Source organism: Neofelis nebulosa, chromosome 2 (genome assembly GCF_028018385.1).
Source record: "Neofelis nebulosa isolate mNeoNeb1 chromosome 2, mNeoNeb1.pri, whole genome shotgun sequence".
NCBI classification, from domain to species: domain Eukaryota; kingdom Metazoa; phylum Chordata; class Mammalia; order Carnivora; family Felidae; genus Neofelis; species Neofelis nebulosa.
Window position 1 is genome coordinate 55030399 of NC_080783.1, and position 19908 is coordinate 55050306.

Consider the following 19908-nt stretch of genomic DNA (forward strand, 5'->3'; position numbering starts at 1 on the left):
ATATTACTTCAGTGATTTGCAAATAATCTTGTGATGGTAGTAAAGCAAATGTTGTTTTCCTTGTTTTAGAGGTGAAGTTCAAAGAATGTAAAAGTGCTTTGCCCGGGGCCTCACCATCAGTAGTGGAGGTTCTGGAATTAGATACAATTCAAACTCTAGCATTCTTTCCACAACAACCACCATTTTGGAATTAGATGTCAAGTGTGTACCAAAGCAGAGTAACTTAACCAATAGCACAAACCAGCTTAAGTTTTAGAGTTAGACTAAAAGTTGAGTCTCCCCAGTAAGCATCTCCCCAAATTCTCTGAGTCCATATAGCACGTTGAGCACATTGAGGAACATGCTGTTTCTTTAAGGCCCATCTGACCATGGGCCTGATCATGTTTCAGGTGGAATAGGGAATGTTCTGGTGCAGTATAATTAATCATCCTAAATGTGGTGTACCTGAGGCTCCTTTTACCTTTCCAAAGTCTTCTCAGCCCCCACAGGGGTTCCCTGGCAGCTTGCAAACACCTATACTTCCATGACTAAAACAGCCCTATGAGCTACAGGAGCAAAATATCATCATCCACATGAAGCATCCTTTGTTCTCAATTGTTTTTTCTTTAACGTACTCAGTGATATCTCCTTCCTCTCTTCCTGAGTCTCCCAAATATTTGCTTACGTAAAATCTCTGGATTTCCTCTTTGCTCTCCACCAGAACCTTCAGACATTTCTTCCTCCTCACCACTCCCCCAGACTTTCCTAATGGCTTAGACTGCCATGCACAATGTTTTTTTTTTTCCTCTGGGAAACGCTCCCTGTAGGTGCATCCTATTAGAGCAATGACTTTGTTCCTGCTGGGCTTTTGAACCACCAGTTTTTACCGGCAATGAACTTGATCAAAGGAGTGAGGTAGGAGGGGAGCTGGAAACTTCACAAGATAATTTTGTAAGTCACATCCTGGGCTGGGCATAGTCACTCTCCTGTAGAGTACATTTGCTGAAAGGTTGCAAGTGGCCTATGTTTTCTTCCAAGTGGTTGTTGTGTAGCACTGTGCCTCCATCTTTCCTGGCCCAGACTCTGACTAACCATCTCTTTGTACAGCAGGGAGACATTTTAAAAATGAATCTGAATTTGGAAGATCTCCATGATGACTTCGTTGACCTGCTAAAAGAACCAGCAAGAAATAAGCAGACACTATTCAATGAAGAAAGAAATAAGGTAATGAAAACCATGTAGTCTCAGTTTTGCATTTTGAGATTAGAATCCCTTTTCATTGAAAAATAAAGTGAATTAAAGCTTTCTTATCTATCTGAATCAAATCTTTCAGTGTGATTGCCCTCATCCTGTACCTCCTTTCTACCCTTTACTTAGTACTTCTCCCACCTAAGTTATTTCCCTCTGAGCACTTCCTATTGAATACTGGGACCATAGTAGTTCACAGTGGTATTGGGATAGCTGTTTAGTCACCATACTGTCACTCCAAACCACTCTTTTTTTTTAAGTTTATTTATTTATTTTGAGAGAGAGAACACTTGTGTGAGTGTGAGTGGGGGAGGGGAAGACAGAGAGGGAGAGAAAGAATCCCAAGCAGGCTCCACACTGTCAGCATGGAGCCCGATGCAGGACTCGAACCCATGAACTGTGAGATCATGACCTGAGCCAAAATCAAGAGTCGGACTCTTAACAGACTGAGCCACCCAAGAGCCCCCCAAACCACTTCTGTCACACCACCAAGCTATGATTTTGTTGTTTTACATTACCCACTAGAAAACCATAATACATGAAATTAACTTTTTTAAAACTGCGTGTATGTATGTATGTATTTTGAGGGATGGGAGGGCAGAGAGAGAAGGAGACAAAGGATCTGAAGTGGGCTCTGTGCTAACAGCAGAGAGCCCGATGTGGGGGTGGAACTCACTGTGAGATCATGACCTGAGCTGAAGTCAGATGCTTAACCAAATGAGCCACCCGGGTGCCCCAAATTAGCTTGTATCTTGTTCCCACAGAAGTTACCTCTAAGATGATATTTCCATGTACATATACTAAAACATAGAACCCAACTGAAATATAAATACTAAAGTACAAAAATGTTTAAAGTACTTTAAAATTTATGTATTACAGATAATTTGAGCATGTACCAAAAACTGCAAACATTCACAAAATGCAAATATTTTATGATTTCAAAAGCATTATTTAAATCACATCATTATGCAATTTTTGGTATAAGTTGCTCACTCTTTATTCATAGCTGTTGGACTATAATTAGCTCTTGTCTTTTTGCTTTGCCAGTTTTGCTTCCAATGTTCCTCTCTCTCCAAGGAACTAAAGGAACAAACAGAGTCAACATTATTCTCAACTGTCCCCAAATTAATAAAGTATGCTTCTTGTGATATGAGAGTTTAAAATAAATATCTCCCCACTTGTTGTAGTTATCTCATGGAAAAAGATTTATCTTTCCTTAAAGTCATTACCATTCTTAGATCTTCTATATAGGTCGTGTTCCATAGGTTCAATCTTTGTCAAGGTCTAGTGCAATTATACAACCTCCAGACAGCAAGTGTCATTACGCAAACTGACTTTGTTGTTGGATGGCCTTGAAGCACTTAAACCCTGATTCCACCCTGAGGCAAAGGAAAGCTGCCAAACCTTGATTACTTTGTTAAACCTTAGTCTTATGTCTAATGATCTTTGGTTATTGTGATTGGTCTAAATCAGGTCTTCTCAATCTCAGCACTGCTGACATTTTGGCCCAGAGAATTCTTTGCTGTGGAGAGCTGTCCTGTGCATTACAGGATATATAGCAACATTCCTGGCCTCTATCAACTAGATGCCAGTGGCACGCCTCCCCCACCCACCCAGTTGTCACAGCTAAAAAATGTCCATGGACATTGCCAAATGTTCCCTGGGGAGCAAAATCACCCTCAATTGAGACCAAGTTGTTGAAATAAAAAAAGAATAACACTAAATGCATCAATGTTCATTCTTTCCTCCTTCCTTTCTTTTCTTTTATTCTCAAGTCAGTTAACATACAGTGTAGTCTTGGCTTTAGGAGTAGAATCCAGTGATTTATCACTTACATATGACACCCAGTACTCATTCCAACAAGTGCCCTCCTTAATGCCCAGCGCCCATTTAGCCACTTCCCCCCACCCATCTCCCCTCCAGCAACCCTCAGTGTGTTCTCTATATTTATAGTTTCCCTCCCTTTCTGTTTTTTATCTTATTTTTCCTTCTCTTCCTCTATGATCATCTATTAAGTTTCTCAAATTCCACACATGAGCAAAATCATATGATACCTGTCTTTCCCTGACTTATTCCACTTAGCAAAATATCCTCCAGTTGCAAAATATCCTCCAATGGCAAAGTTTCATTCTTTTTCATTGCCAAGTAACATTCCATTGTGTGTGTGTATGTATGTAATATATACATACCACATTATCTTAATCCATTCATCAGTTAATGGACATTTGGTCTTTTCCATAATTTGGCTATTGTTGAAAGTGCTGCTATAAACATTGAGGTGCATGTACACATGCCCCTTCAAAACAGCATTTTTGTATCCTTGTGATAACTTCCTAGTAGTACAATTGCTTGTTTTAAGGTATTTCTATTTTTAATTTTTTGAGGAGCCTCCACACTATTTTCCAGACTGGCTGCACCAGCTTGCATTCCCACCAACAGTGCAATAGGGTTCCCCTTTCTCCACATCCTCACCAACATCTGTTGTTTCCTGAGTTAATTTTAGCCACTCTGACCAGTGTGAGGTGGTATCTCATTGTGGTTTTGATTTGTATTTCCCTGATGGTGAGCAATGTTGAGCATCTTTTCATGTGTCTGTTGACCATCTGGCTGTCTTCTTTGGAAAAGTGTCTATTCATGTCTTCTGCCCATTTCTACTGGATTATTTGTTTTGGGTGTTGAGTTTGGTAAGTTCTTTATAGATTTTGGACAACCCTTTATTGGATATGTCGTTTGCAAATATCTTCTCCCATTCCACCAGTTGCCTTTTGGTTTTGTTGATTGTTTCCTTTGCTGTGCCATAGCTTATTACCTTGATGAGGTCCCAACAGTTCATTTTTTGCTTTTATTTCTCTTGCCTTTAGAGATATGTCAAGTAAGAAGTTTCTGCAACCCAGGTCAAAGAGGTTGCTGCCTATTTTCTCCTATAGGATCTTTATGGTTTCCTGTCTCACATTTAGGTCTTTCATCCATTTTGAATTTATTTTTGTTCATCACATCTTTTTTTTATTAACAAAAAAGTTTAATGTTTATTTTTGAGAGAGCCAGACACAGTACAAGTAGAGGAAGAGCAGAAAGAGAGGGAGATACAGACTTTGAAACAGGCTCTCAGCTCTAAGCTGTCAGCACAGAGCCCAAAGTAGGGCTTGAACTCACAAATCACAAGATCATGACCTGAGCCGAAGTCAGACACTTAACTGACTGAGCCACCCGGGCACCACTGTGCATCTCATCTTCTTAACTAAGTTTCTAAGAGATACTAAATTCCTCTTATCTTTTAAATTCTGCACATTTGTCTGCACTGCCAACCAACCCACATTTATTAAGACTTAAAGTGAAGGTTATTGTTACCAAAGCAAGCAATTTATTGCTTTGCTTTTAATTCATTTATTTTATTGCTTTTATTTACTTTTCTTAGAAGAAAAATTAAATGAACAGATGGTTTTAAATAAAAAATCAAGATTTATTTTCATTGAGAAATTGGTTTTATTTTAATATAAATTAAAAGGTGATAGATCATCTGTTATTTAGTATAAAAGTGAAGGAACAAAACAGGGATATCCACACTCACCACTGTTATTTAACAAGTACCAGAAGTCCTAGCCTCAGCAATCATACAACAAAAAGAAATGAAAGGTATTCAAATCAGCAAGGAAGAAGTAAAATTTTCACTATTTGCAGATGACATGATACTCTATATAGCAAACCCAAAAGACTCTACCAAAAAATTACTAGAATTCATAATGAATTCAGTAAAGTTGTAGGATACAAAATCAACACACAAAAATCTGCTGCATTTCTATACACCAATAATGAAGCAGCAGAAATAGAAATTAAGAAATCAATCCCATTTACAATTGCACCAAAAACAATTTGGTTAGGAATAAACCTTACTAAAGAGGTAAAAGACCTATACTCTCAAAACTATAAAACACTGATGAAAGAAATGGAAAATGATACAAAGAAATGGAAAGATATTCTGTGCTCATAGATTGGAAGAATAAATATTGTTAAAGTTTTACAATAGCCAAATAGTCAAAGCAACTTTGCAAAAGAAAAGCAAAGCTGGAGGCATCACAATTCAAGTTATATTACCGAAGTGTAGTAGTCCAAAACAGTACATTACTGGCACAAAAAAAGACACACAGGTCAATAGTACAGCACTGAGGACCCAGAAATGAACCCACAAGTATATAGTCAATTAATCTTCAACAAAGCAGGAAAGAATATCCAGTGAGAAAAAATACAGTCTCTTCAACAAATGGTGTTGGTAAAACTGGAGAGCAACATGTAGAAGAATGAAACTAGACCACTTTCTTACACCATACACAAAAATAAATTTGAAATGTAATACATGAAGACATAAACATCCTAGAGGAGAATATGCAGTAACCTCCTTGACATCGGCTATAGCAACTTCTTTCTAGACATGTCTCCTGAGGCAAGTAAAAAAAGCAAAAATAAACTATTGGGACTTCATCAAAATAAAAAACTTCTACACAGTGAGGGGAACAATCAACAAAACTAAAAGACAGCCAACAGAATGGGAGAAGCTATTTGCAAATGACATACCTGTTGAAGGGTTTGTATCCAAAATCTATAAAGAACTTACCAAACTCAACATCCCCAAAAACAAATAATCCAGTTAAGAATTGGGCACAACACATGAAAAGACATTTTTCAAAAGGCATACAAATGGCCAGCACACACATGAAAAGATGCTCAACATCACCAGTCATCAGGGAAATACAAATCAAAACTATAATGACATATCACCTCACACCTGTCAGAATGGCTAAACACAACAGAAGATACCTGTGTTAGTGAAGATGTGGAGAAAGAGGAACCCTTTTACACTATTGGTGGGAATACAACCTGGTGCAGCAACTCTGGAAACAGTATGGAGCTTCCTCAGAAAGTCAAAAATAGAACTACCCTACAATCCAGCAATTGTACTACTAAGTATTTACTCAAACTATACAAAAATACTAATTCAAAGGGATACATGCACCTCAATGTTTATAGCAACATTATCTACAATAGCTAAATTATTAAAACAGCCCAAATGTCCATCAACTGATGAATGGATAAAGAAGATGTGGTGTGTCCATACACACACACACACACACACACACACACACACACACACACACAAAATGGAATATTATTCAGCCATAAAAAATAATGAAATCATACCATTTGCAAGGAGATGGATGGAACAAGAGGGTATTATACTAAGTGAAATAAGTTAGTCAGAGGAAGACAGACACCATATGATTTTACTCATGTGGAATTTAAGGAACAAAACAAATGAGCAAAGGAAAAATAGAGAGAGAGGCAAACCAAGAAACTGACTCTTAACTACAGAGAACAAACAAACTAATGATTACCAGAGGGGAGGGGAATGGGTTAAATAGGTAATGGGGATTAAGGAGAGCATTTGTTGTGATGAGGACCAGGTATTGTATGGAACTGTTGAATCACTATATTTTATACTTAAAACTAATATTACATTATATGTTAACTAACTGGAATTTAAATAAAAACTTAAAAAAGTAGAGAGAACAATTCTACCAGACTATTACAAGAATATACTCATCACAGGATTTTCTCTTGGTGATAATAAAGTGCTTCTCATTTTTCTAACCCCAAAATGCAGCAGGTGGAATTAGGCAATTTAGTAAATGCAGTGCCCATTGCACTGCTAACAGATTAGAGATAGTGTCTTCCCTCCAAGGTGAGCACCAAAGCCAAATCCATAGTAATATTTGAAAACTCCTAAGGTTAAACAGACACCCAGAATATTAAGAGACTCCCCCAAAACCACAGAACTATTCAGTAGAGGATGCAGGCTTACAATGCCCACATTTAGAGTTATAGAATTCAAGTGCTACAAGGGATTTAACAATCATCTGATCAAATCTCATTTTATAGTTGAGGAAACTGAGACTAAAAGAGATAAAATATTTTGCCCTCCAAGAATCATAGAAAGTAGTGTCGGCATTGGGCAGGCAGTGCCATTCTCCTGAATTTCAGACACGTTAACTTTTTCCGTAAGACCGAAAGTGAGCTCTAAGGAACGGCTCTGTGTAAATAAGCTGCTTTGTAATGACACTGCAGATTCCCCTGGCAACCTGTTCCCTCACGCTTCCCCTTCATCTGTTTACATGATGATTAATAAAGCAATAGCATGGAAGTACTTTTTTTTGGTATTAATAAGGACTTTTAATTCTATGAGATAGATCTGTAAGTTAAGGGTTTTCCTGGGCCACAAAGGAAATCATAGCCAGAAAATGATGTTGCCAGTTTAAGACTCAGGTATATTAGTTAATTCTCATAGGTTAAAGATACTGCCAACAAAAGCAGGGAATTTGGGAGCCTACTCTGAACTGAGCTCATTTAAACTACATACTTAAATAGAATCATTCATTTTTGCAGGGAAGTAAAAGAATTCAATCCTGTATGACTCAGAGTCAGGGACACACAGGCAGTGAAGGCATCAATCCCCACTGCACAATGGTGTTCTGTGGTTGCACCCCAAGAAGAGCAAGTAATATAAAACAAATTTATGTTTTCAAAGTTCCCCTCAATATACATACATTATCTCAGGGTCTAGTTTGGAGATAACATATCATAGAAATGACAATTTAAAAATTTAAGAACCAGTTACTTAACTTTCCCCACAGTCTTAGAACCAGACTAATATGGGAGAACAGTTGCTCAGATGGAAGAGATCATAAGACCCGCAGGTTAATGGATACTGTCTCACCTCACGGAGAAAGTTGTCTGGATTCACCTGCTTGAATAAAGTACATAACTGCAAAAAAGAAAAAAAAATGGCATATAGTGTTAATGCTTGCTTAATTACAGGTGGCAACATCAAAAATATCTATTGTAAGTACTTGTTATCATTTGCCTTATAATTTATTATTTTTATAAATTCAAGTTTAATTGACACACAATGTTATATTAGTTTCAGGTATGTAACATAGTTATTCGACAGGTCTATACCTTATGCTATGCTCACCATAGCTGTAGCTACCATTGGTCACCACACAGTGCTATTACGACACCGTTGGTCATATTCCCTATGCTGTACCTTTTATCCTCATGACTTAGCTGGAAGTGTGTACTTCTCATTCCCTTTCACCCATTTTGTCCATCCCCCTCTGGCAACCATTAGTTTGTTCTCAGTATTTGAGTCTGTTTCTGCTTGTAGTTTGTTTATTCATTTGTTTTATTTTTCAGATTCTACATACAAGTAAAGTCCTGTGGTATTTTTCTTTCTCTGACTTATTTCACTTAGCATAAATACACTGTAGGTCTGTCCAAATGTCCCAATAGCAAGATCTCATTTTTTATGACTGAGTAATATTCCATTGTGTGTATATGTGTGTGTATGTGTATATCTATATCTATCTGTATCTGTATCTGTATCTATATCATCACATCTTCTTTATCCATTCATCTATTGACAGACACATTCATATCCTGGCTTTTGTAAATAATGTTTTAGGGGCACCTGGGTGGCTCAGGTGGTTAAGCATCCAACTCTTGATCAGCTCAGGTCATGATCTCATGGTTTGGAAGTTTAAGCCCTGCATCAGGCTCCACACTGAAAATGCCAGCCTGCTGGGGATAAGATGTTCTCTCTCTCTCTCTCTCTCTCTCTCTCCCCTTCTTTCCCTCTCTTCACTCCCCACATGCTCTATCTCCCAAAATAAATAAATAAACATTTTTTTGTTGAAGTTTTTTTTTTATTTTTCATATTTTGTGAGAGAGAGACAGAGCACAAGCAGGGGAGGGGCAAAGAGAGAGGGAGACAGAGTCTGAAGCAGGCTCCAGGCTCTGAGCTGTCAGCAGAGAGCCCGACGCGGGGCCTGAACTCACGAGCAGTGAGATCATGACCTGAGTTGAAGTCAGAAGCCCAACCGACTGAGCCACCCAGGTGCCCCCAATAAATAAACATTTAAAAAAAATAATGGTGTTTCAATAAACATAGGGATGTATAATCTTTTCAAACTAGTGTTTTTATTTTCTTTGGGTAAATGCCCAGTAGTGGAATTATTGGATCATATGGTATTTCTATTTTTAATTTTTTGAGGAAACTCCATATTGTTTTCCATAGTAACTGTACCAGTTTATATTCCCACCAACAGTGCATGAGGGTTCCTTTTTCTCCACATCCTCCCCAAAACCTATTATATTTTGTCTTTTTTATTCAAGCCATTCTGAAAGGTGTAAGGTGATATCTCACTGTTGTTTTAATTTGCTTTCATCATGGAAGTACATTTATACCAATCAGTGGAGTACTCTTATCAAACTGGGTGAGGACAGCCCTGTGCCCTCTTCTAATCCTGATCACCTGGTAGGTGGCAAAGGCGTTCTTAAGACATTTGCTTTGGAAAAAAATGGGAAAGGGACAAAGTGTTCTTCACCATCTTTCTGTTCTCATCTCTTTTATTTTGTCTACCCCAAGTGTGCAATGCTACCAACTTACCCCTTGGCTGCCCAAAGCCCCTTCCAAAAGCCTTCCCCAGAAATGTCTTTCATAGAGAAGTCCTGTGTTCAAGATCATTCTTTCTCTACTTCCTACTTACCTTCATTAAATCTTATTTATACCAGGATAAGAGTATTGTGGGACTATTTGGAAAGGCAAAGTCTTCTGATGTTCCCTTAAATTTACCATATAGATGGCTCCCCACTGTGTGTACTTTGAGAATTTGTGCTACACACTTACTTCAAGGGATGTAGAATATTATTATATTCTCTATTCCAAACACTCACTTTGTTTGCCTACATGGCAATGGTTGTAAATCCAAGTGGTTATGGCTATCAGTGGAAATGAAAGTTTAGAAATTGTGACAGATATAAGAACTGAGGCCACAGATTTAGGATCAATTAAAAGTTAATTGATCATTAGACATGAAAGTGGGTGAGATCTTTGAGGGGAAAAGTATAAAGAGAAGATTAGAGAACTTAAGACAAGATCACACACTATCCATATAATTAGAAGGTTGGGGAAGAAAAAGGAATCAACAAAAAGACAAACAGCAGCCAAGGATATAAGAGAAACAAGTTGAGAGTGAGCAGTGTTGTGGTGAATTAGATCAGCTTCCCAGCCATTCTGCCAGAACTTATTAAATTGATGCAAATATGCTCTGTCTGGAAATACCCCTTTCTGGAAACACACACACACACACACACACACACACACACACACACTTTTTCCCTCTACTAATAGCAAAATGATTTTATGGTGGGGAAATGTTAAAAAAATAGTATATGTGAATGTTTGAAAACCATTTTCATAAAGGAAACTGGTAGACCCAGAAAACTGTAACTCAGTGAGATTTAAATAGGTGAAGGGGATTAGCAGCACACTTAATTGTGATGAGCACTGAGTAATATATAGAATTGTTGAATCACTTATTGTACACCTGAAAGTAATAGAATACTACATGTTAATTATACTTGAGTTTTAGAAATTAATTAATAAAAGAAGTTTTGTAAAATTCCATAATGACTTAAAAATGAAAAGCTTATTTGCCTTTGAGAATAAAGGCAAAAATGCCAAGAGCCTACATGGATTGACTCAGAAAAACTTATATTAAATTCACCTTATTTTGCTTTTGCTTTGTGAGATGACTATTTAATGGATAATTCTAGATTAGTGTCATAAGCAAATTATTCTGACTTCAAAAAGTCATTTGATAAACATATTTATGATCTCTTTCTTAAGGTAAGTGTAAGTACGTGAACTGAATAAGAGTTTGATTAGATTATAATTGTTCCAAGAATCTTAGGTAGTTCAACAATGTTAACCTGGAAGATAGTTTGCCTTGCCTTGGGGAGACATCTGACTTTGTTCTAAACTCTGCAGTGTTCAACATTTTTATCAATGGCATTAATAGAAGAGGTAGAAAATTTTGGCTGATTAAAAACTCAGTATGAATTGGGGCACCTGGGTGGCTCAGTCGGTTAAATGTCCACCTTCAGCTCAGGTCATGATCTCATGGCTCATGAGTTAGAGCCCCGCATTGGCTCTGTGCTGACAGCTCAGAGCCTGGAGTCTGCTTCAGATTCTGTGTCTCCTTCTCTCTCTGCTCCTCCCCCACTCATGCTCTGTCTCTCTCTCTCTCTCTCTGTCTCTCTCTGTCTCTTTCTCAAAAATAAATAAATATTTAAAAAAATTTTAAAAACTCAGTATGAATAGCCACATATGGTTCTTATAAAAACACCAAAAAGAACTAACATAATCACTTTAATAAAAATATATCACATAGATCAAGGAGATGTTGGTTCCATTGATTAGTTCCCATCTGGAAAGTAAATAAATCCTGGAAATAAACATATTTAGGGGAAACAGTAATAAGTTAAAATGTTTCTGGAAAAGATTTCAGAACATTCTCTCTTATTGTCAGTAGAAATTATCTGCTAGTGTTATTTGCTGTGGAAAGTATTTTTCTACCTTAGGAATTGTAGGGAGTAAAAAAAATAATATTCTTGGACTCCCTTCTGAGTTTGACACCACTGAAAGAGAGTCACGGGAGTCAGGAATCAATAACTAGTAAAAGCAGGATTAGAGAATATGGCTTGGACTTTTCTAGTGGGTTTCCTAAAACTTTATCTCTGACTTAGATAGACTTGCCTACCTAAACACTTGGGTGCACAGCTAGACAACCAGAAGCTTTCTGTACAGGGGCTTTTCATAGTTTAAATCTAACATGAATACACACATTTGGTAGAAGACAGATCCACAGGAGAGGCCTCAAAAAGTCAGAGCTGAGCATGCTCAGTCTAAACCTGCAGTTAAGTAAGTCATTTCCTCCCCAAGCAGGAGGGAAGAGTGAGAAGACTAGCCTGGACTTTTATTCAAGTTTTTCTCCTAAGCCTATTGCAAATTTTCAGACAATTCTTAAACATTACTCTTCTCTAGAGAGACACACATAACCCAAAGAAGGCATTAAGAAGTTGCGTGGCCATGGATGACCCTCAAATCAACAAATGCCTGGTAGGAGTGGGGCTTCCCAGAAGGTGACCTTGATGATAAAAGTTCTAGAGGCAAGGCAGAAGAAGACTGGAGATTTTAGTAGAAGAAAGAGATTGACAGACTGCGAGACCAATTTTCCAAATAGTCAAAGAGCAGTTAAAAGAAGAGAGAAATTGGACATCTTTGTCACTCCAGGAGGTCGGTTCAGATCCGTTGTTGGATACTGAGCGAAGGCATATCTTTGCTAAATATAGGAAAAGATTCTTAACACAAGTAAAGCATAAACTTCTATTCAAAGAAAAAACTCTTTCAGGAAAAGTGTTCAAACATAAGCTACCAGAATGTCATAGAGAAGTTGCCTATACTGAACAGGAAGTTGGACCAAAGTCCCTATGAAAAGGAAAATAAATGCAGAGCTAAGCCGATGTAGGAAAATCAAAAGAAGGAGGGACATTTCCTATTGGATATGTGTTTATTTAGTTTTTGGGTTTTTTTTAATGAGAAGGACTTTAAAAAACTTCTGGCTTTGGGGCGCCTAGGTGGCTTAGTTGGGTAAGCATCTGACTCTTGATTTCAGCTCAGGTCATGATATCACTGTTCGTGAATTTGAGCCCTGCATTGCGCTCTGTGCTGACTACAGGAAGCCTGCTTGGGATTCTCTCTCTCCCCCACTCTCTGCCCCTCCCCTGCTCATGCTCTCTCTCTCTCTCTCTCTCTCTCAAAATAAATAAATAAATAAACTTAAAAAAATAATAAAAATAAAAATTCTGGCTTTTAGGCCCAGAGTTTAAACTTCTACTAAACGGCTGAAGGAAACCACTTTCTCCAAACCTATGCTTATACTTTCTCTGAGGATAAGTCATGTCTCTGGGGTAGTCGAAGGAACACTGTTTTTACTTCTAATCTTCAACCTGAAAACACATTTACGTCTCAAAAATTATTTATAAAGTGAATGAGCTAAAATGAAGAACACAAAGTCAAGGCAAGACATAACTTTCTTATGTGCAAGCAGTGGCAATGGAAAAATCTCAGTAATTTTTAAGTAAAAATGCACCCAAAAAGAGGAAAGGCAAAGAAGAAGTAGATATAAAACAACAGGCTGAGATAGATGAGGTCCCCTTCAGCGTCAATGCTCTTTTGAGTTTGTGCCTTAAAGGATGGATATTTGAGCCTCTTTTTGAAAGCAGACATGGACATGGATTAGTGGGGAGAAATACTAGATCAGTGTAAGCAGGAGGTGATGTACTGCTGTTCACAGTCTCCTAGCATGACCTGCCCTCCACATGGCATGGAAAGATAAGTGGCAGGCACTCCTCTTTTGTATCTTGTGTTCTCTTGTGAAGGACCGTAACCTGTGATTGTTCCATTAATATCTACCTCCCCCACCAGGCTATTATCTCCCTGAGGGCAGAGACTGTATTTACTTTTACTCATTTCATCTCACCAATGCCTAACATGGCACCTAGTATGAAATAAGTGCTCAGTAGATATTTTGCAACGGAAGAATAAAAATAAGGCGCTTAAGAAAATGAAACCAGTCATTAAAAATGACTTTATACGGCCTAGAATTGTCAAATTCATACTGACAGAAAGTAGAAGTGGTTGGGGGGATGGGAGAATGGATAGTTCAGTGTTTAATGGGTAAAGAGTTTCAGTTTGGGAAGATAAAAAAGTTCTGGAGCTGGATGATGGATGGTTGCACCAATGTGAGTGTGCTTAATACCATTGAACTGTGCACTTAGAAGTGGTTAAAATGGTAAATTTCATGTTATATATTTTACCATAATAATAATAATAATAATAATAACAATAATAATAAAGGATGGCTTTCCTAAGGAAAAAAAGAGGGGTTATTCTTAGGAGGGTCTGAGGGATCACCTAACAAGGGAGCCTCTGATGTTTAGGAGCTACGTGTTCACATGGAATGTAGACAAAACAAAGCAGAATTTGCCGGTGGAAGAAGGTTCCTCAGATCATGATTTGAAAGACATTCATCTGATTCAACCCCTTCATTAGAGATGAAAACTAGGGCTTTCTCTCCTCTCTTTCATAAGGTCTATCACATTTCATTCAGAGACTAGAGGTCAGTTTACCCATTTCTTAGTCATGGGATGGGACTGTGCCCAGTTTAAACAGACAGATGGTTTCAAGTTCAGTAACGCTTGTGTCAGGGCCCCAAGCTCTAATTCACTGTAGCTTTTCTTAGGTTGTCTGTCTGAAGTTGAGTTTGTGACTTGGAAAAAAACTCAATGACTAACTCAAAACTTTGGCTTTTCTGTGTTGAAGGAGAAGGCGCAGGTAGAAGATATTTTGACTGTCAATGGAACAGGAGAGGGTCAGCTCCCACAGCACCTGACGCAGCTGCTCTCTGACAAAGAGGATGCTGTCCAAGGCCATCTCCTGCCTCCAGACATGCTTTCGGGGGAAGAATATGAGTGTGTCTCACCTGATGACATCTCCTTGCCTCCACTCCCGGAAAGCCCTGATTCCCCCCTTGCCCCTGCTGACATGGAAGTGGAGGGGCGGTCTAGCCCTCCCCGCAGCCTTCCCATGAGCAACTACAGAATGCAGACAGGGGCCAGCTGTCCAGGGGAGGCCCAGGAATCTGGCATCCCACCACCTGCTGCTTTTGCTGATGCTTACAATGATAAGAGAGAAACATTTTCAAGTCATTATCAGAGGCCCTCTCCCCAGTTCAAAGCTGAAGTCCCATTAACCTCCCAAGGAATTTTGGAAAAAAGTACTGCCTTCTGCAAAATCAGTGCTAAACATCCAGAGAGCATGCTGAGTGAAGTGCATGAGAGAGCTTTACAGCAGCACCCTCAGGCTCAGGGAAGTTTGCTAGAAACATGGGAGAAAGTGCATGCTGATAACAATGTCACTAAAACCCAAGACAGGCTGCATGCTTCCCAGGATGCATTCTCAGGCCTTGGGTTTCGATCAGGCTGCAGCCAGGCCTATCAGAGGCAAACGGTCCCCCAAGAGGAGATTAAATGTACATCAGCAAAGAACACCGTGGTCAGCCTTGCTGGCCAGGCACCTAATTTCTCCAGGCTTCAGTCTAATGTAACTGTCATGGAAGGTTCTCCAGTGACTTTGGAAGTTGAAGTGACAGGATTTCCAGAGCCTACACTGACATGGTGGGTAGCTTACAATGACAAGTCATAAACAAACACATTGAATGACTGAGCAAATCATTCTGTGTGCACTAACTGAAAGGTTTAGGGACAGCTGATTAATATTCTGCAACACTGCAAATCTGCATGATTCAGCCTCACACCGGCCCCCAACTCTGACTGTAGTCCCAGCATGGCTAAAAGCCCCTAGAAAGAAAAGTAACCACATAAAATAATAGTTGACTAACTCCAAAAGCACTGCAACTTAGCTGTGTTCTTTTTTGTTTGTTTTTGTTTTCTGGTATTAGTTTAACATTCCACATTTCTGAAGACTATGGGTTGAAATTCTTTCCCCTTGTTTATGTCTACAAAAGCATGACATTTTCTTAGTCTAACATCCCATATTCGATTCAAAAACATACGAATGTGGGTTTTTCTCTTTTCCTTCATTTGCCTATTTCATCTTTTCCCTCTTCCCAACAGAGTCACACACCACTTTTGTGATATTTGTTTGTTTCACTAAGATTTCTTTCCATAAATTTCTTCAGTATGAGAGATGGAATAAAAATATTTCTTTCACAGTTGCTCCCGGTGACAGGTAATAAACCCATTTTTGAAAGGTGGTGTAATAACTGAGCTGTAAACCATAGGATTTCCCTCTGGAGACATCATTATTTTTTAGCGTGTTTGTTTTAATAGAGAGTAAACTGCAGAATACAGGGTTTGAATCACTGTTGTTTTAAAAAGTAGTTCTCACTTTCTCAACACGTGGGTTACTTCTAAACATTTAGAAATTTTTTTATCTTTGAAAAACAAAATTAATTCTTGTTCTTAAGTAGATTTATCTGAGGACAAAGTTACAAATAGGTGAGACTGAATTCATACTCATCAACTAAGATAAGTAAGGTAACATTTACTTATCATAATATTTCGGTAGACATTAACAGTTCCGATGACTGTGTGTGCCCATTGACGATACTTGAAGTGTGAGGTGGTTATCTGAAGAATCTATGGGAAAACTTTGGTTCCTCAGATCATTAAAAGAAACTGCACTTATGCTACAGTGCAGCTGTTTGTGCTTCTGTTTTATTTTGTTGTTTTTACAATTGCATGTTTTTGACAGATGAGGAATTTCATATTTATGAATTTGAAAGATATTTAATTCATTATTAAATATCAGTTCACCCCAAAGAAAATGTCGTCTGCAGTGTTTCTTGGTTTTGTCCACATAACAAATAACTTAGTTAGTATTTCTTGAAGAACTATTGCAATATTGTGAAAAGATACCTTGCTTTGGGATTTACAATTAAGTTTTGCTCAATTAACAACTGGCAAAGTCTTGGAATCATACATCCTTAGGACACTCATAAAAATGCAAAGTTATCACTTAGGCAATGGGAACAGAAAATGACTCAGGTTTGTCACCACTCTTAGGTGAAGGAACATGGGTGTAAATAAATAGAAAAGAATCTAGAATATACAAAATAAATTATTTGCTTTCTAAAAAGAGGCAGCTAAGTGCTTGTGTTCATAGGAAACTTTTCAAAACATGTCATTAACAGTAATAATCCAATTACATAAATGCCTTTCATAATTAGAAATCATTTTCTTCTAATGAAATTAATTCATAGAAATTAAATGAGTTCATTTCACCAGGAAATGCTGTATAAGTGCCTTTCTCTAAAACAGCATATTAATACTCTTGTGGGTATTAATCGTGGATTAATTCGTGGATCTTGTGGGGTCCACGAATACAATGGGATGGATGAGTCTTGCTCCAACATAGATTCCCAGAAGTCACAGGCTGCTGTTCCATAGCAGCTAAAAGAATGACACAGGCCAAAGAGAGGCGTACCATTTCACACTCTAGGTGATTGTTGCTATAAGCAAATGGTGGCCCTGTGTGGCCAGATGGTCTGGGGTTTTTCAAAGAGTAGTTGGATATATGGATTTTTATATGCAATATTCCAGTTGTTAAATGTTGTTGAAAAATTCAGTTTTTTTAAAAACATGGTCTGACTCAATCACACACTTCTCTGGCCACAAGTCGCCAACCTCTGCTTGAAGGATGAACAGCCCCATTGGAATTTGTGGCAGCTGCAAAGTTCCTGCTAATACTAGAGACTATTGCCAGTGGTAATGGGTTTGTTTGCAATGGTTTTTAGATCTTGGAAATGATGTGAATATACAGTGATCCTAACTTTAAAAACTGACTCTCTGCTTCAGGTACAAGAAGGGCCAGAAATTGTCTGCAGATGGGCACTTACAGGTTTTACACAAGGAGACAAGACATTCGGTGTTCATTCCGAAGGCATGTGAGGCAGACGCAGGCCTCTATGTGGCTCGGGCCCAAAACTCTAATGGCATTCTCTCTTCCAATGTCATCCTCCACGTGACAGGTAACCACAGGCCGCCAATCACAAGAATAAACTGGATAACACTGTGTGTCGTCTATATTAGTGTGTCCCTAATGTACTGGGTACTCACACAGTAACTGTGGGGTTAGCACTCCTGGATGTCATTCTCATGAGCCTAAAGAACAATGCTATGTTTGTTTATTTTCCTGTATCTCCCACAGAACATCCTCCATGAAGTGTACCCCCATTCTGGTCCTGTTGTTTGTTCAGCTAATCCCTCTGCTCAGTGAAATAATCACATTTTCTTTAGTGTTTTAGTACATTTGAAGACGTTGGTAAATTATTAGCAGTGGATAAGCATACATTTTTGTATTCTAGAGAGATGTGTTCAAGACAAAAGCACAGTAAAATACACGGTTTATTCCCTCCCAGTTTAAGAGCATGTATATTAAGGTTCACTTCAGTAGAAAGATGTGAGTTAAATTTCAAATTCAATTGTTTGATAATTTTTTCAGTTTATTTATTTTTAAAGAGAGAGAGAGGGAGAGCAGGGAGGGGCAGAGAGAGAGGTGGAGAAAGAGAGAGAATCCCAAGCAGGCTCCATACTGTCAGTGCAGAGCTGGACACAGGGCTTGAACTCACAAACCATGACATGATGACCTGAACCGAAACCAAGAGTCAGACACTTAACTGACTGAGCCACCAAGACACCCCCAATAACTTGTTTTTAATTGTGGTCATAAACATCTCTTTGTAGAATAACAGTAGAAATATTGAAGTTGTAGTTTTCATTATTGCATAAGCTGTCCTTTCATCTTGTTTTATGTCTTTATCTCATTTATTGAAATACATTCTATATATTTTCAACCTAGCCTTCCTTCCTAAGTCTGGGGAGGCCATCATAAATAATCATTCCTCATGCTGATCTCATGGGTTTCACAGTGGAGAATAATAGATGTGCTGTTAACTTCAAATGAAGTTTCAAACTTCCATCAGCTGTACATGTCATAGAGCAAAATGGAGCACAGGCTGCAGATGGACCAACATAATTCCTGTCATGCCACTGTCACCTTTTGGGTAGCCATGTATATACACCAGCAACCTGCTCTTCCTGCTTCTAATCTTGATTCTTCAACTGAGTATTTTTGCAGCCTGTGGTATAGACATCTCAATGCCTCAGTTTCCCATTTGGAAAATGGGTTCATCATCTACCTCTTGGGCAATTGAGCATTTTTGTTTCATGTCTTGTAAACATTTGGAAATGCAAAGCATTCTATGAAGGCTAAACGTAATTATATTGGTTGATGTAATTTATCATCACACTGCCTCCTGCCCACTCTTCTCTTTCAGATGCTATTTCTTTAGGATATTAAAGGAATAATATTAGTCTGTGATTTCCAAGCTTTCCCGTGTGGGATGTTGATGCTTTATGAATTGGAAGTCAAATTCCTTTCTAATTTTGTAAGACTGTATCTTATTCAAAGACTTGAAATTAACCATAGTAGGATGCATTTAGTATGATAAAAGGGAAAAAGAAGAGTGTAATAAGACAACATAAGGGGAATTCTATCCTTCTAATTATCACTGTAATACTGAAGAATGCTCTATACATTTCTGAAATATATCATTCAGAAAAGAGGGTCTTTTTCTGGTTCCTTTTAAAAATAAACATGAATGAGAGAGGCATTTGTTTTTAAATTTTAAACATAGTCTTGTCATGGTAGGCTAAAATCATTGGTTGAAAGAATAATTTATTACATATTTTAATGAAGAGAAGGAATTAATTATGTTGCTGCAAGACTGTCTACAATAATATTTAAATGTAATACATTCAAGTTAATATTAAAAAGTTACCAAAGGTTATCTGAAGACATGAAATGTGTGGTTGTGTAAAGTTGACATATTTTCCTATGCATTCAATTTAATTAAAAAATTAAATCACTTAATTTTCTTCCAAATTTTGACAGAAATCTATTAAAAGCTTATATATAACATCCTAGGGAATCTTTGGTCCAGTTTCACATATTTTTCATATCTTGCCTAACTGCTGCTCCCATGTTGAAGCTAAATAGTAAAATCTATTCATGTCCAAAGAGGGTGGTCAGGACCAGGTAACAAATTCTTCTCCTACTCTATGTCTCTTTCCTGTTAATTCAGTAAGATCTCCCTTCCCACTTTGTCATCTTGATGAAATTTGTGGCTTAAGGTTATTAGGGCA

The 19908-nt window shown here is 37.9% G+C and overlaps 1 protein-coding gene across 5 annotated transcripts in view; it reads left to right on the forward strand.

The window, feature by feature from the left end:
• Positions 1–19648, forward strand: part of CCDC141 (coiled-coil domain containing 141) — a 205962-nt gene extending 186314 nt beyond the window's left edge. For 4 of the 5 annotated variants that reach the window (XM_058712703.1, XM_058712704.1, XM_058712707.1 and 1 more), the window contains 3 exons: positions 1087–1203; positions 14504–15357; positions 17560–19648. In XM_058712703.1, the coding sequence (XP_058568686.1) occupies positions 1087–1203; positions 14504–15357; positions 17560–17827 (1239 nt within the window). In that variant the 3' untranslated portion in view covers positions 17828–19648. The remainder of the gene's footprint in view (positions 1–1086; positions 1204–14503; positions 15358–17559) is intronic. The other variant, XM_058712700.1, reaches the window with a different exon arrangement.
• Positions 19649–19908: the final 260 nt, after the last annotated feature.